Source organism: Hyperolius riggenbachi, chromosome 9 (assembly GCF_040937935.1).
Source record: "Hyperolius riggenbachi isolate aHypRig1 chromosome 9, aHypRig1.pri, whole genome shotgun sequence".
Taxonomy (NCBI): Eukaryota; Metazoa; Chordata; class Amphibia; order Anura; family Hyperoliidae; genus Hyperolius; species Hyperolius riggenbachi.
Genome location: NC_090654.1, coordinates 209,989,676 through 210,004,462, shown reverse-complemented (window position 1 = coordinate 210,004,462; position 14,787 = coordinate 209,989,676). Strand labels below are relative to the sequence as shown.

At 42.8% G+C, this 14,787-nt stretch overlaps 1 protein-coding gene across 12 annotated transcripts in view; it reads right to left on the bottom strand.

The window, feature by feature from the left end:
* Positions 1–14,787, bottom strand: part of RYR3 (ryanodine receptor 3) — a 1,134,733-nt gene that overhangs the window by 474,733 nt on the left and 645,213 nt on the right. For all 12 annotated transcript variants that reach the window (XM_068253938.1, XM_068253930.1, XM_068253931.1 and 9 more), the window contains 4 exons: positions 11,233–11,347; positions 11,007–11,139; positions 8,469–8,572; positions 2,733–2,868 (listed from right to left, as the gene is read on the bottom strand). In XM_068253938.1, coding sequence (XP_068110039.1) covers positions 2,733–2,868; positions 8,469–8,572; positions 11,007–11,139; positions 11,233–11,347 — 488 coding nt within the window. The remainder of the gene's footprint in view (positions 1–2,732; positions 2,869–8,468; positions 8,573–11,006; positions 11,140–11,232; positions 11,348–14,787) is intronic.

Sequence of the window (14,787 nt, the reverse complement as noted above, 5' to 3'; positions counted from 1 at the left end):
TATGGGCTTGTAATTAGGGATGGACGCAAAACTAAAAAAAATGCAACTTTATTTCCAAATAAAATATTGGCACCAAACATTGTGATAGGGACATAATTTAAACGGTGTAATAACCAGGACAAATGGGCAAATAAATTACATGGATTTTTAATTACAGTAGCATGCATTATTTAAAAACTATAATGGCCGAAAACTGAAAAATAATGATTTTTTTCCCAAATGTTTTCCTATTAAAACACATTTAGAATAAAATAATTCTTAGCATAATTTACCACCCAAAGAAAGTCTAATTGGTGGCAAAAAAACAACATATAGTTCATTTAATTGTGATAAGTAATGATAAAGTTATGAACGAATGAATGGAAGGAGAGCTGAAAGGTGAAAATTGCTCGAATGCTGAAGGGGTAAAACCCCCTCAGTTGTGAAGTGGTTAATCAACCCATTCCAACCTTAAAAGTGCATATGTAGTCTAACTGTCCCTTTTAGAAATGGATAAATATGTAAATAACATTTTTCCCCCCTAAAGCAAACTTGCAGCCAGTCTACAGAGAGGAAGTAGGGATATATAATAAATGGGACTTTACATAGTCAAAATGAAAGTATGCAGCTAATTATGCTTCGGACGAGAAGATTCCAATATCAATATACTGTCTTGTAGACATGCTGTCTAAGTATGATGTTTAGGGGACACAATCCCTTGTTTGTGGACAAACCTATTAATCATGATCTGAGAATTTGGAAATGGCTGCATATATACAGGCAGAAATATATAAGAGCTGGAACGCAACACTAAAAGCAAAGCACAGAGGCGGCGACAAGGGTAAAGTGACACCCCCTGTCGCAGAGCACAAAGATTCAGGTTCGGATCAGTAGAATTTGGAACAAAATGGCTACATGCGCCAATACTAGTCTTTATTGACTGCCCTGGCCAAGTTTAATCTAGCATATGTGGAACAGGTAAGATGGGCACGAGGTACACCTGGTGATTTGAGCGCCTCCAGAGGTTGCAATACAGTTTGCGACAATGGCTGCACCCAGCGTGTAATTTGGGTAGCGTATTTCACCTATAGCATAGGCAAATTCCAACTGGTGGCGTGACAGCGGGGAATCAATAATTATTGCTCGGCTATGGTACAGCCTAGCGTCATTTGGTGGCACTGCTGGGACTCAGACTAGTGGAGTGGGGTTGGTAATAGGCACTCTGTTAAGGTTTAGCCGAGTGCCATTGGCTCTAGTGGCATGGGATTGTTCGGCTCCAGGAGTGATTGGAATTGGATGCTTGGCTATAGTGTTGGGGTCCCGATACAGATGGCGCCAGGCTATAATTTAAAGCAGTGACCGCTCGGCTATATTATAACTGAGCACCAGGTGGTGGTACTACTTAGTGTAAGGTGTAGAGGGGAGGTGTAGCGCATTTACCCCTTAATAAAGGAATAAAGGATAATGTTTGCTTAGGACTTACTGTGTGTACATCATCTCAAGTAGAAAAAAAAAATGAACACACACACACACATACATATATATATATATATATATATATATATATATATATATATATAAGCATTCAATAATTGCGTAAACCCTTAAGATTACCAAAATTCTATTAATCTACTAGCAGCTATCTCAGGTGCCCCTTTTCACCAGGGGGCACTTTTTACATGTATGCATGTCTAATCCCTTCAGATACTACGGTAGGTGATACTGTGCACAAAACTAGCAAATAAGTACCACCAAAACTGTATTTTAAAAAACCCTCTTCCCTCTCTTAGCATACATATCCTTCCGCCACCAGTGAGTTGGGCGCAGGGTTAGCCTAATGACAGCTCACCCTACTCCTGCTCAAATTACTGGCTGTGTTAAATACTATTCCCCCTCTGAGTTGTAGCAACTCAGAGGAAGAAGTAATTTGGGGTATGGCGATTCCTGGAGCCCCAAATTACCCTTACACACCCCGCACACTATAGAATTAATGCTATAGCGGAACAAAGCTTCGGGCTCAGCACCAAAACCACCTGCTTCGCTCTCTTACCTGTGGACTGCTGTCCGAGTCATAAACAGCAACTATTTATCACGGGTGTTGGGTTTGCCAAGGGACTTTATTTGGATACTTAGGACTAGGACAGATCTCAGAAAGTACAAAATATTACAAGACATATATACAGATGCAAGCAGTATAATAATGCAAACTTAGTATATTTGTGGCAGAATCTGTAGCCCTTTATTATATAGTAGCAGGACCCAGCATACCTACTGTGTTCTGTACTGTTAGCTAATTTGGTATAATTATTCTATACCATAACATAAAGCATTGTCAGATATCATGGTGCTATATAAATAAAAAAATAGCAATAAAATTGTGACAAGCTAAATGGCATATTCAGGCCAAGTGCCAAACTATAAATATATTTCAAAAGAGCACCCGAAATAGCATAGTGACATATGTTTTTTGACTCAATTGTAAACTTCTCCTGCTTCAGTTGGCTGCAGTATATTATTTTCCAGGTTAATCAAATTCACAGAAAAGCAGAACATTTCCAGTACTCAGGAAGAAATTAAATTCGCATTGTGATTAAGATAGTTCTATCTGGATGCAATTCATTTGCATATTTCCATGATTACTTTCCATCATATTACAAAATTTACATAGACTGCAGGAAATCAGTGGCCATATTTGTATTGAGTGAACACGCTGGGGACAGCTTTACCTATACTGCTTAAAAGTCCATACTTACAGTTTACAAATACAGCAAACCGCAGGAAAGAAAGGTACCGCTCTCCCTCTATAGGGTTCCATCCAATGTCGGGGTATCCTTTGGCTATTAACATCGGGCAACTCTGCAGTCCACAGCCCGCCAAGTAGGTCACAACCTGAAAAACAGACAGACATGTTTTCCACAATCTAGTTCTAACGGTATACACTAACAGGGGCAGACAGGGCAACCCTGACTGACAGGCAAGCTCCATAGTTATTTTATTTGCACAGTGTAATCCTCTGCTGAACTGCCTGGATCATCTTAGCTGACAAGTTTTAAAAAGCTTCAAGGATTCCTAACTTGGTGAAGGTTTCAGAAAGGAACATATTTAGATGTCAGATAAACCTGTCATCCGCAGCCCAGGAAAGCAGACGCTTCCAATCCCAAAGGCACTAAACATCTGCTTCAAACTCCTTCACTACAAGCTGTACGGGTTACAGAAGACATGCAGCCAGCTTTTCCACTGCTTAAATACTCCTGAAATTCTTATTTCATTGGAAATGCAAAGATAAATGTCCAGACTTTTGCTTGTTAAATTAAGGTTTAGTGTGACCAATAAATAGCACAACAAAACACTGCTGCACAGAGCTCAATTTGCATCATAGACTAATGAAATAGTGTGTGGAGCTGGACGTTAACAGTAAGAACCAGACCTAATATACACCCTCATCCATTATACTATCAATATTCTCTTATTTTGTAGACAATTCTGGACAAGGTAAGTAATAGAAGCAAATAAATAAGAGTTGAGTGAGGCAGACAGTAAAGTCATAGAACTTTTAAAGGATTTCTATCAGGACAAAATGAAAAATGTAAAAAGCATCCTTATAAAATGTACATTTCTCCCAGATTAAATGAGTTACTTTTTCCTATAATGCTGTTACTTACATTAGGTAGTGAAAGCTGATAGTACAGACAGATTTTGGACTGGGAGATTCTCAGTATAACCTTTATTCTCTACAAAAGCACTCCTGGGGAAGGATCTATACAAAGGTGTCATCCAGTTTCCCTACTCATTTGCACACTATTAGATCAGTTGGACAGAGCAACTGCAGTTCAGTGAGTGCTTTTGTAAATAAAAGCCTAGAATCCTCCACGAGAAGATGGACTAGTCAAAAACCTGACAGATCTGTCAGATTTTCACTACCTACTGTAAGTGAGAGCAACACAGGAACAATGTAATTTATAGTGCATGTTATAGTGGGAGAAATATACACTTATATGTACAGTGCATCATACCACTGTACAGTGCATATAATGATGTTACATCATGGTAAATATAGCAACGTAGATGAAGTAGTCAGTTTTTTGGGTTACATTTGAAGATGGGGCATGTCAAACGAATTCTGAAAGTATCAGAAGAGACACGTGAGAAAACATGTATGCAAAAATGAAATTAGAGGGGAATTAATAAAAGGAGAAAAGAACAGGTCGCGCTAAGGATGGTTTCTGGATATTATTGAAGTGATATATGGAGAAGTCCTTTTTTTAATATAATTTTATTGCAGAGTCATCCATCATACAGCTTAATACAGACTGTATGATCATAGTTCAGTGCAATGCAGCACAGGCGCATTTCTAGGTTCCTCGGATATCCAGGGCACCCCTGGGCACCAAGCGACAAAAAATGGGTGTCGTCATGCTGCGGGAAAGTGAGCGTGGTCATAGGTGGGGCCAAATGTACATGAACATAACAGTGGTGTAACAAATATATTCAATAGGCAGTATTTCACATAAAGAAGCCCCTCATATGGCTTCTGTCTTGTCTTTGGCTGGCTGGCCTGTGTACTGTACTCAGCTGGCGGTTATACTGGGCTGCCTGGCTAGTGGTTATGCTATGCTATGCTGGCCTGGCTGGTGGTAATGCTGTGCTGGCATTGCTGGCAGTAATGCTGAGCCGGCATGGCTTTGCTAGGAGACTTGCTGGGGGCTTTGCTGGGCTGGGGGCATTTTGGGGGGCTTTGCTGGGCTGGGGGGCTTTACTAGGCTTTGCTTGGCTTTTGCTGGGCTGGGGGGTTTGCTTTGCTGTGGGCTGTGCTTTGCTGGGCTGGGGCCCTGGGGCTTTGCTTGGCTGAAGATAGGTAGGTGCCCCCAATATAGGTTAGATAGGTAGGTTCCCCCAGTATCGGTTAGATAGGTAGGTGCCTCAAGTGTAGGTTAGATAGGTATGTTCCCCCAGTATAGGTTAGATAGGTAGGTGACTCCAGTGTAGGTTAGATAGGTAGGTGACTCCAGTATAGGTTATATAGGTAGGTTTCCCCAGCATAGGTTAGATAGGTAGGTTCTTCCAGTATAGGTTAGATAGGTAAATTCCCCCATTATAGGTTAGATAGGTAGGTGACTCCAGTATAGGTTAGATAGGTAGGTTCCCCCAGTGTAGGTTAGATAGGTAGGTTCGGCCAGTATAAGTTAGATAAGTAGGTGACCCCAGTGTAGGTTAGATAGGTAGATGCCTTCCAGGTAGGAAGGTGCCCTGAGCAAGTGCCAGACTGAAGAGGGGGGACACTGGGCAGAGGTGGGGGAGTGGGCATAGTGTAGTTAAAAACTCACCTTTCAATCCAGGCAGCCAGCCTCCATCTCATTCCTACTTCCTCCCCCAGCATCGGTAACAGCACCCCCTGTGATGACATGCGGTCACGTCATCACAGAGGGCACTGTAACCAAGGCGACGGATGTCGGGGGAGGAAGTAGGAAGGAGATGGAGGCTGTCTGCCGGGATTGGAGGGTGAGTTTTTAACTACACTACGCTCCCCCCGCCATTCCACCCAGAACCTCCCCTCCTGCCTCTCAGTCTGGCGCCTTGGGCAATTGCTCTATTCACCCGGGGCTAAAAACTGTGACGGGGCACCCAGCCATATTGGATCCAGGGCACCACGGCAACAGGTTCGGGGGTGGTGCCCTGGTATAAACCCCCTAGCGACACCACTGATGCAGCATATGAAAAGTTAGTAACATAGGGCTTTGCCCTAGCTGTTTAACCACAGTATTTAACATATTCATGGGAGGTTTTGTAATCTATCCACATTGCCCAAATGGAGTAATATTGATCTCTGCTTTCCATGATAGCTTCCACACTCTGTTGAATATTATTAATTATCTGAAACCAATCTTTGATTTTAATGAGAATGGGTTTTTCAGTGCAGTGGAACCAAGCTCTTGGCAGCATTAATGAGGTGGAGGGTAACAGGTTTTTTTTATGGTTATGAGGAGAACATTTCAAGTGCAGAAGTACCCTCCAAGGGTCTCTCTCAATCATTTGGTAGGTAATGTTACTTAACCCTCCTGGCGGTTAATTTTTTTTGACAAAATGGCAAAAATCCTTTTTTTTTACATTTTTTTTTTTTGTGTTTCATGTAAAGCTACCAGAGTGGTAGCTACATGAAACACCACTAGAGGGCGCATGTGTCCCTCTAGTGCGATCGTCGCCGGCATCAAGGCTTCTCCTGTCGCCATGGCGACGATCGGAATGACGTCATGGACGTCAGCCGACGTCCTGACGTCAGACACCTCCGATCCAGCCCATAGCGCTGCCCGGAACTCATTGGTCCGGGCAGCGCAGGGCTCTGGCGGGGGCCCTCTTGCGCCGCTGCGTACGGGCGATCGCCGCAGAGCGGCGGCGATCAAGCTGTACGCGCGGCTAGCAAAGTGCTAGCTGCACGTACAGCATTTTAAATGGAGCAAATCGCTCCACCAGGGGCTGAGATATCTTCCTGCGCGGCATAGCCCGAGCTCAGCTCGGGCTTACCGCCAGGAAGGTTAAACGGAATGTCCAAGGACATTAAAAAAAGAGCTACTTACCTGGGGCTTCCAGCAGCCCCTTGCAGCCGCCCTGTGCCCACGCCGCAGCTCCAGTCCCAGTCGGTGGCCAGGGGGTACCCTCTGGTGGAGATGCTGACCTCGCCAGATTGGCATTTACTGTGCCTGCTTGAGCGGCTCTCGCGGTTGCGCTGACGTAATCTGGACTGTACTGCGCAGGAGCAGTAGTTCTGCGGCTGCGCAACACAGTCCAGATGACGTTAGCATGACAGCAAGAGCTGCTCATGCAGGTCGGCATCTGCACCCGAGGGGACCCCTGGGCCACCGACTGGGACCGAAGCTGCAACGAGGGCGCAGAATGTCCTCGGATATTACCTTTAAGATCCTAAGAATCTGTGTCCAATATCTACTTATTCCTATAGGGCAGGACCTTTCATGCATTGTGTTGGATTACCAGTGCCCACTACTATAATAAAACTAATAATACACATGTATAAGGCTCGGTTCTCACCAAGGTCCTTATTCAACTCACTTTTTCTCTTAAGTTTTCTCCTAGGTAATATTTTCACACCTTATTAATAAAATAGCTTTCATGCCACCGCCAAGCATTTTTTTTTTTCAAATGCAGAATACTTAAAAGTAAACTTAAACAGAAGTGTAAAAATGATCTCCTAGGAGAGAACTTAGCAGAAAAAGTAAATTGAATAATGGCCCAATCCTGCTTGCCCTGCATTTTTGACAGAACAGGCACAGGACATAAATATTTTTGGCAAAAAATATTTATAATTCGGTTCATCAATCCATTTTTGAGTTGTACATTCTATTTGTCCTAACCAGACAATTCTGATTGGTATTTATTTTGGACAATAGATATGCCGCCCCTCATCAAATGAATGTAGTGGCTGGATAGTGTGTAGTGGCTGGATAGTGTACTGGTTAAGGGTTCCGCCTTTGACATGGGAGACCAGGGTTCAAATCCTGGCTAGGTCAAGTACCTATTCAGTAAGGAGTTCAAGGCAAGACTCCCTAACACTGCAGGGTGGCCTCCTGAGCGCGTCCCAGTGGCTGCAGCTCTTGAGCGCTTTGAGTCCGACAGGAGAAAAGCGCTATACAAATGTTCGGATTATTATTATTATTATTATTATGAATGCAAGGTGTCCACTCAGGAGTGGTAGAGGACGCTCCAATGGACCCCAGAGTGGTAAAGCATATCTGTGCAATGTACTTTTTTGGCTGGGTCCATAGCATGGTTTTTGGCTGGGTCCATTGCATGTGAATCAATCCTTCCAGTGGAATCATAATGGAATGTGTACGAGCTTCTACACAAATCAGGGTTATAACAAATTTAGTGGTAATTAACTATCATAAACTCAGATTTATGCAATAAAATGCTTACTATAGGAAGGCAGATTATGGTTTATATACAGTAAAATTACACAAAAGTAATTACTTTCTAAAATTATATTTCAAGACTAGCAATGAAAAAGAAAGATAAACAGGCATAAAGTCAAGGATCCGATTTGTCCTTTCTGGGTGTTTTAGTAAATCAGGCCCTAAGAATGACTGGACATTTAGGTCGAAATATTTCCCATTTTCTGGATGCAACAACACAGTACAAAACAAACTGGTTCTTAATGACAGCCGTGAACATGGGTAATATACTGTACTCGAATCAGCAAACTCCAAGAAGCAGATAAAAGGATTATTATTTTTTTTAAATTGACAAGCGCAGCATTACTTATAAATATAATTATCTAAACTGTTACAAGCAGCTGCACCTTTTTTAATCTTTACTGGAGGCAGAGGCAGACTGCATCCTGCTTGAAAAATATCATCCATCACTATGATGCAACATCAAATAACCTATTATTAGAAAACAGCATGCAATTTCCACTTGTTTATTAAGGTTAGTGACAGGATGACAATTCATCAATTCTGTAGCCGTTTACAAATAATTACCTTCTCCAGGTCTGGTTCTTGCAAAGCCAAAGCAAGCTCATTGTTGTCCATTACAGATGCAGCAGCGACATCTAGCGGTGTGGATCCTCTCATTGAAGGAGATGCTATAGAAAGATTGCATACAGTAAACGCCCGTTAATAACATGTTTTTAATATTCAGCTGCAGCTAAATCTCTGTTTACAGGCAATACCGCAACTTAAGACAAAAACTGCAAAAGGTTAAATCCATCTATAGCCAAATCTTTGGATTAGCTTTGTTTAGAGTAGGGTAGAGTACTAAAACTCATTTTCGATTGCTGTCTGTTACAGCAAATTTTCCTCATTTCCTGTTTCAGTGTTACTGGAATAAGTGGAACATTTTTTAAAAGGGACAGGACTAGCATTTTAAAGAGAACCCAAGGTGGGTTCTAAGAATGCGATCAACACACAGAGGCTGGGTCTGCATATACTGCCCAGCCTCTGTTGCTATACTGATCCCCCTAAGCCCCCTGTGCTCTGCTATGCCCCCATAAATCATACGCTGAGCTGTCGACACACAGCGTGTCACAGTATAGCAACAGAGGCTGGGCAGTATATGCAGACCCAGCCTCTGTGTGCTGATCGCATTCTTAGAACCCACCTCGGGTTCTCTTTAAGGGTCCTTTTTCACAAGGCGCATTTTAATCCAAAAATAGGACCGTTTTGTCGATCGCTACAGCACCGCAAACAACGTGTAAATCGCAGTGCTGCTCTTCCATTAGTGCAATGCGATTTTTTCCTAAATCGCAATTGCCATCCTGCTGCATTTTTTATGTGCTCTTCTACACTTTGTCATTTTTATTTCCAAGAGGCGGATTGCCATAGTTAATGATACCAGGGAAATCTTTATGTAAACCTGGCAGCCTTGGCTTACCTATATGGATAACCCGGGTCCTACACCCTTAATCCTTATGCCCTGAGTGCCCTTAGTGCTCTTTTCCACTTGCAGTTGCAAAAGAAAATCACAAAGCGATTGCGGTTTTTCATCAATTTTGTTTTGCGGTTGCAATTTTGCATGAACATTTTAGCACAATCGATTCAAAAATCTCTCCAAAAAACAATCGCGATTTAGTGAAAATCAAATCTCGATAGTGGAAAATACTTTTCACGATTTCAATGTTAAATTAGCAAACCTAGCAATTTAAAAATAGCTAGCGTTTCGTAGTATTAAGTGAATCGCCTGCAGTGGAATAGGACCCTGACTCTGATTTGCCACGTTGCACAGCAGATATGTAGGCTTTCCCTTTAGGCTCTAATGTTATTAATAACAATGCATTTATGGTTTCCTTAATTCCTGTAATTATTTCTTTTCACCATTGATTTTATACTGTTATGTAAGTTCTCTTTATGCTATACAGGTATTTCCCCCACAGGGGTGATTATTCGTGTACACACGGTTTGTAAAATTTGACTTATCTGCCAATAAAACCGTTTGAAACCAAAAATTCAAGAGAGACTTGCTAAACTATAACCTTGATCAAAATGTTCTGTATAGGTGAAGCCCCCTTGGGTCCACCATTGTGTATTGCACTTTTTGTGTATCTGATTTTGAAGTATTTTTAAAATGAATCAATAGTGTGTAATCATGTGTTTTCATACATGTGTCAGAGTTAGACTAACTTCATCGCCATCAAAGCCAGTCTTAGTTCCCTAGCCTTGGTTCCTTTTCTTGCAAGAGCCCCAGTCTTAAGTCCTCTTCATGTGATAGGCCAGTCCTGCCTTTTAGCGCTGGCTAGAAACTCAGCCAAGAAACCATCTGCACGGAGTTTGTATCCCTATGTCTCTGTAGATTTCATCTGGACACTGCAGCTTCCTCCCACATACCAAAAACATACAGATAATTGAATTGGCTTTCCCCTAAAAATTGGCCCTAGCCTACGAATACATAGGACTATGGTAGGGATTACAGTGTGAGCCCCTCTGAGAGACAGTTAGTGAAAAGACCTTATACTGCGTATATAAATACTAAATAATAATATGATAGTCCCAGTATTCTGAAGCCAAGAGTAAGAGTTTTGTTCCTCTCAGCTGCCCTGACATCCAGCCCTCTAGACAGTTTTCTATATTTTAATAAGGTTATTCATGGAATATTAATATACAGTATGTGTACATTTTATAATACTTTACTCATGACTCACTGAGTTTTGTTTAGGTACAGATGGGTTGTTTTGCATGGTGCATTCTAAGGAGTAATACTCCTATTTCCCACTTAACTGAATCCAGCATTGAAATACATGGACAATACACGCAAGACATGTGACATAAAGCAAAGGAAGATATTACTATGAAAAAAAGGTGGACCTGGGATCTTGTGAGAAGGGTAAAAACTGTGAGTGATGGAGCCTGTAGGCATTTTTTTTTAAACCAACACATCAGTTTTCGATGATCTTTCAGGAATTAAGAATAAATTTGTTTCAGCAAACATCTGTAAATAATGTACTGTAGATCTCAGAATAATATTACATACATACAGATGGAGAGAAAAGGATGTTGATGGAACAAAACAGACAATGAACATACCTAAACCAACACTGCTGTTCTCCAACAAGTAGCCAAGATGCTCAAACATGGCTTTCTGATTCTGCCGACTAATTCTACAAAAATAGCAAAGGAATCTGCAACAGCTTGCAACCATCTTGGGAAATGCAATTTGCTGTAAAACAAAAGTCAAGATAATTTTAATATGTATAATATAAACCTTGTAACAAATTGTAACAAATGGGAATGCTATGGTAAAGCAAGCTACCTGTGACTTGTCTCCTCCTAGCACATTCACCATGACCTCCATAACGGTCTCATGCATTCCTAAAACTCTCATCAGGTTTGGATGTTGATAGAAGACTTTGTTGTTCATGATGTCCCTAAGAAAAGAACAGAAAGAACCATGTTGCAGGAATATACAGTTTTTATGGGTACAGTTATGTACTGAAAAGCTGCATTGAAAACTTAATGTGAACCTTATGTGAAAATAAACTAATGACATAAATAATTGTATTTATTCTCCTACTCCTAAAATGACATTTAGATATACCACAGCTTTACGTTATGTTTAACTACTTCGCATCCAGACCTGTTTTCCCCTTATGGACCAGAGCAGTTTTGACGTTTTAGCTAGGTCCCTATTCAATCAGCGATAACTTTATCCCTACTTACTACACCTAAATGATCTAAATCTCGTTTTTTTCAAGACAAAACAGGCTTTCAATGGGGGTATTTAGTCCCAAGAACAATTTTGTTTTCTAGGCATTTTAATGCACAAAAAAAGGAACAAAAATAAAAAAATGAATTATTTCTCAGTTTTTAACCACTCCAGTTTAAAAATAAAAAGTGCCACAGTGATAAAAACCATGGCACCAGTTTTATGTCCCCCCTAATATAGTCAGAAGTGTTCCGAGTATCAGCCCAACCTTTCCAGTATAGCCAGATGTGACCCCAATATGAACACCCCCGGTATAGTTACGGTAGATGTGCTCCTTGTATATACAACCCCCCAGTACAGAGAGACTGTAACACCCTCAGGATTGGCACCCCTCATTATAGGCAGATGTGTTCCCAGGACAAAAGTTCCCCCATTTTATCCATATGTGCCCCCAGAAGTGCCCCCCCCCCCACCAATTATAGCCAGTTGTGCCCAAAGTATTAGGTTACCCCCCAGGTAACCAAATGAGCCCCATCATTGTCAGATGCCGCCCCCCCCCCCCCCCCCCCCGTTACCCAGATATCTGGCAGGTTTTTAACACGCCCTATAAAAAAACATATTTCCCTCCCCAGTGTGGATAGCCAGATGTGCCCCCCCACCCATTAGGCAGCCCCCCGGTTTGATGACGTAATCAAGCCGGGACCCGGGTAACCGGCAATACGCGGCTGAGTGCAGAGCGGTGATCGGAGGTTCGGCCTGCAGGCTGATCGCTGGAACGAGGTAAGGTGAGAGAGGCAGCTTGATTTACATTTTTGTAGGTAATCTGTGCACGGAGGAGGTGGAGATGAAGGATCACCCTGTTGGCTACAGCGGTGATCATTCATCCGCGGGGGGATCGCTAATTAGCTACAAGGGAACATGTTCCCTTTCACCAATTAGTAAGGCAGCTGAGAGTGCCAGAGGGTGCGCTTGGAAGCACTCCGATCATGCACAGCAGGGCTTAACTTAAAATTGTTTTGTACATCATTGTGGCTTGAAGGATGCCACAGATGACGTAGATATACTGTAGCGGTGGAATAAGTGGTTAAAAACTTGAAGGACCACTATCGAGAAAATCATAAAAATGTAATTACATGTGAAAACATACAAATGAGAAGTACATTTCTTAAAGGGGAACTGAAGAGAGAGGTATATGGAGGCTGTTATGTTTATTTCCTTTTATACAATACCAGTTGCCTGGCAGCCCTGCTGATCCTCTGCCTCTAATACTATTAGCCATAGCCCCTGAACAAGCATGCAGCAGATCAGGTGTTTCAGTGGTTCAGACTTATAAGTCTGATCTGACAAGACTAGCTGCATGCTTGTTTCTGGTTTTAATCAGATACTACTGCAGAGAAATAGACCAGCAGGGCTGCCAGGCAACTGGTATTGATTAAAAGGAAATAAACACGACAGCCTCCATATACCTCTCTCTTCAGTTCCCCTTTAAGGAGCAAAATGAGTCATAAATTACTTGTCTCCTATGTTGCTGTCACTTACAGTAGGTAGTAGAAATCTGACAGAACCGACAGGTTTTGGACTAGCTCATCTTCTCATAGGGGACGCTTAGGGTTTTGTTTAGTTTCAAAAGCACATAGTGAACTGCCACCTCCTACTGCCACAAAAGTGTATGGTTAGCAGGGTGGCTGGCTAGCAATATTGTATAAATCCTTTTCAGGAAATGTCTTTATAAAAAAAAAGCGTTGCTGAGAATCTCCCATGAAGAGATGGACTGGCCAAAAACCTGTCGGTTCTCTCAGATTTCTACGATCTTGTGAGGAATCGCGGGGAAGCAGCCGTCTCTTCTCAGCGTGAGGCGGCTGCTTCCGTGAAGGGCATGGCGGAGCGCGGAAGAACAGCCACCTCTACTCAGCGTGAGGCGGCTGCTTCCATGAAGGGCATGGCGGAACGCGGAGAAACCGCCGCATCTGACGCGGCGGTTAGTGCGCATGGCCCTGTCGCGGATACAACGCAGAGCGGTCCTGGTGTGGCTGGGACTCGTGGTCCACCAAGATTCAGAATGACGCGCGTGCGCGCAGAGAGGCAGAACCTATATGGCAGCCAGAAGTAGGTCAGCTGACCAAGCTGGTCAGCTGACAATTCTGAGTCCTCTCATTGGTCCAGCACTTAGGGAGGTGCTGGAGAGTAGCTGTGTATATATACTGCTGGCTGTTCAGTTGCTGGTTGTCTGGCGTTGCGATCACAACGTGGTAGCACTCAGACCTGAGTCAGATCCTAAAGTGTGCCGGGACCAGCTGGAGCTGTAATCCTACACTTAGTTAGATTCTGTTGATAGTTTAAAGTACTAGTTTGATTGTGATTATCTGTTATGACCCTTTGCTTGCCTGACTATTCTGCTGTACTCTGATCCTTTACCTTGCCATTCTGATACTCTGTTACCGAACTCCGGCTCGTCCTTAGACTCTGCATCTGCCTCTTGATTTTGTACCTCGATATATTGGATACCCTGTTGCCGAACCCTGCCTGTACTCTAGACTCCGCCTCTGCCTTCTGAATCTGTACTTTATCTGTCCGTGTGTTTTCTACCTGGCTTGTCCGACCTCGAGAACTGACCTTACTGTTAGAGGCGGTTCCCAGTCCTGGTAGTGACACTCCCCCTTGAGTGTCACTCTCGTTCTGTCGTTCCTTCTTTCTGCCTGACTCCTCCTGCCGAGAGAGTCCAGAAGGAATTGTGCTGGACTCCTTACTGCTCTGAGGCCAGTCCTCTTTATATTACTGTTTGCACCAAACACTCTTACTTTACTCAGGTGACCAGAGGTTAGCTTATATATCTGATTATCGGTGATACTGCAGATCATCTATAATCTGGTATATATCTGTATTCCCTGTGATACTGCAGATCACCGGTAATCAGATCCTCTCTCTGTGTTACACCGATCGTTACAGAACGCCAGACCCAAAAAACAAGATGGACGCACACGCTGATCCTCTGGGTGTACTTGCCACTTCGGTGGACAATATCAATAAAGTACTGGGCACCCACAGAACGCTTATTGATGCTCTATCGGGGTCCGTGCAAACCCTCCAGACATCAGGAGATCATGTGCGAGCCCCTTCTAGTTCTGACATACGTATGCCGGTACCTGAAAGGTTTTCTGGCCA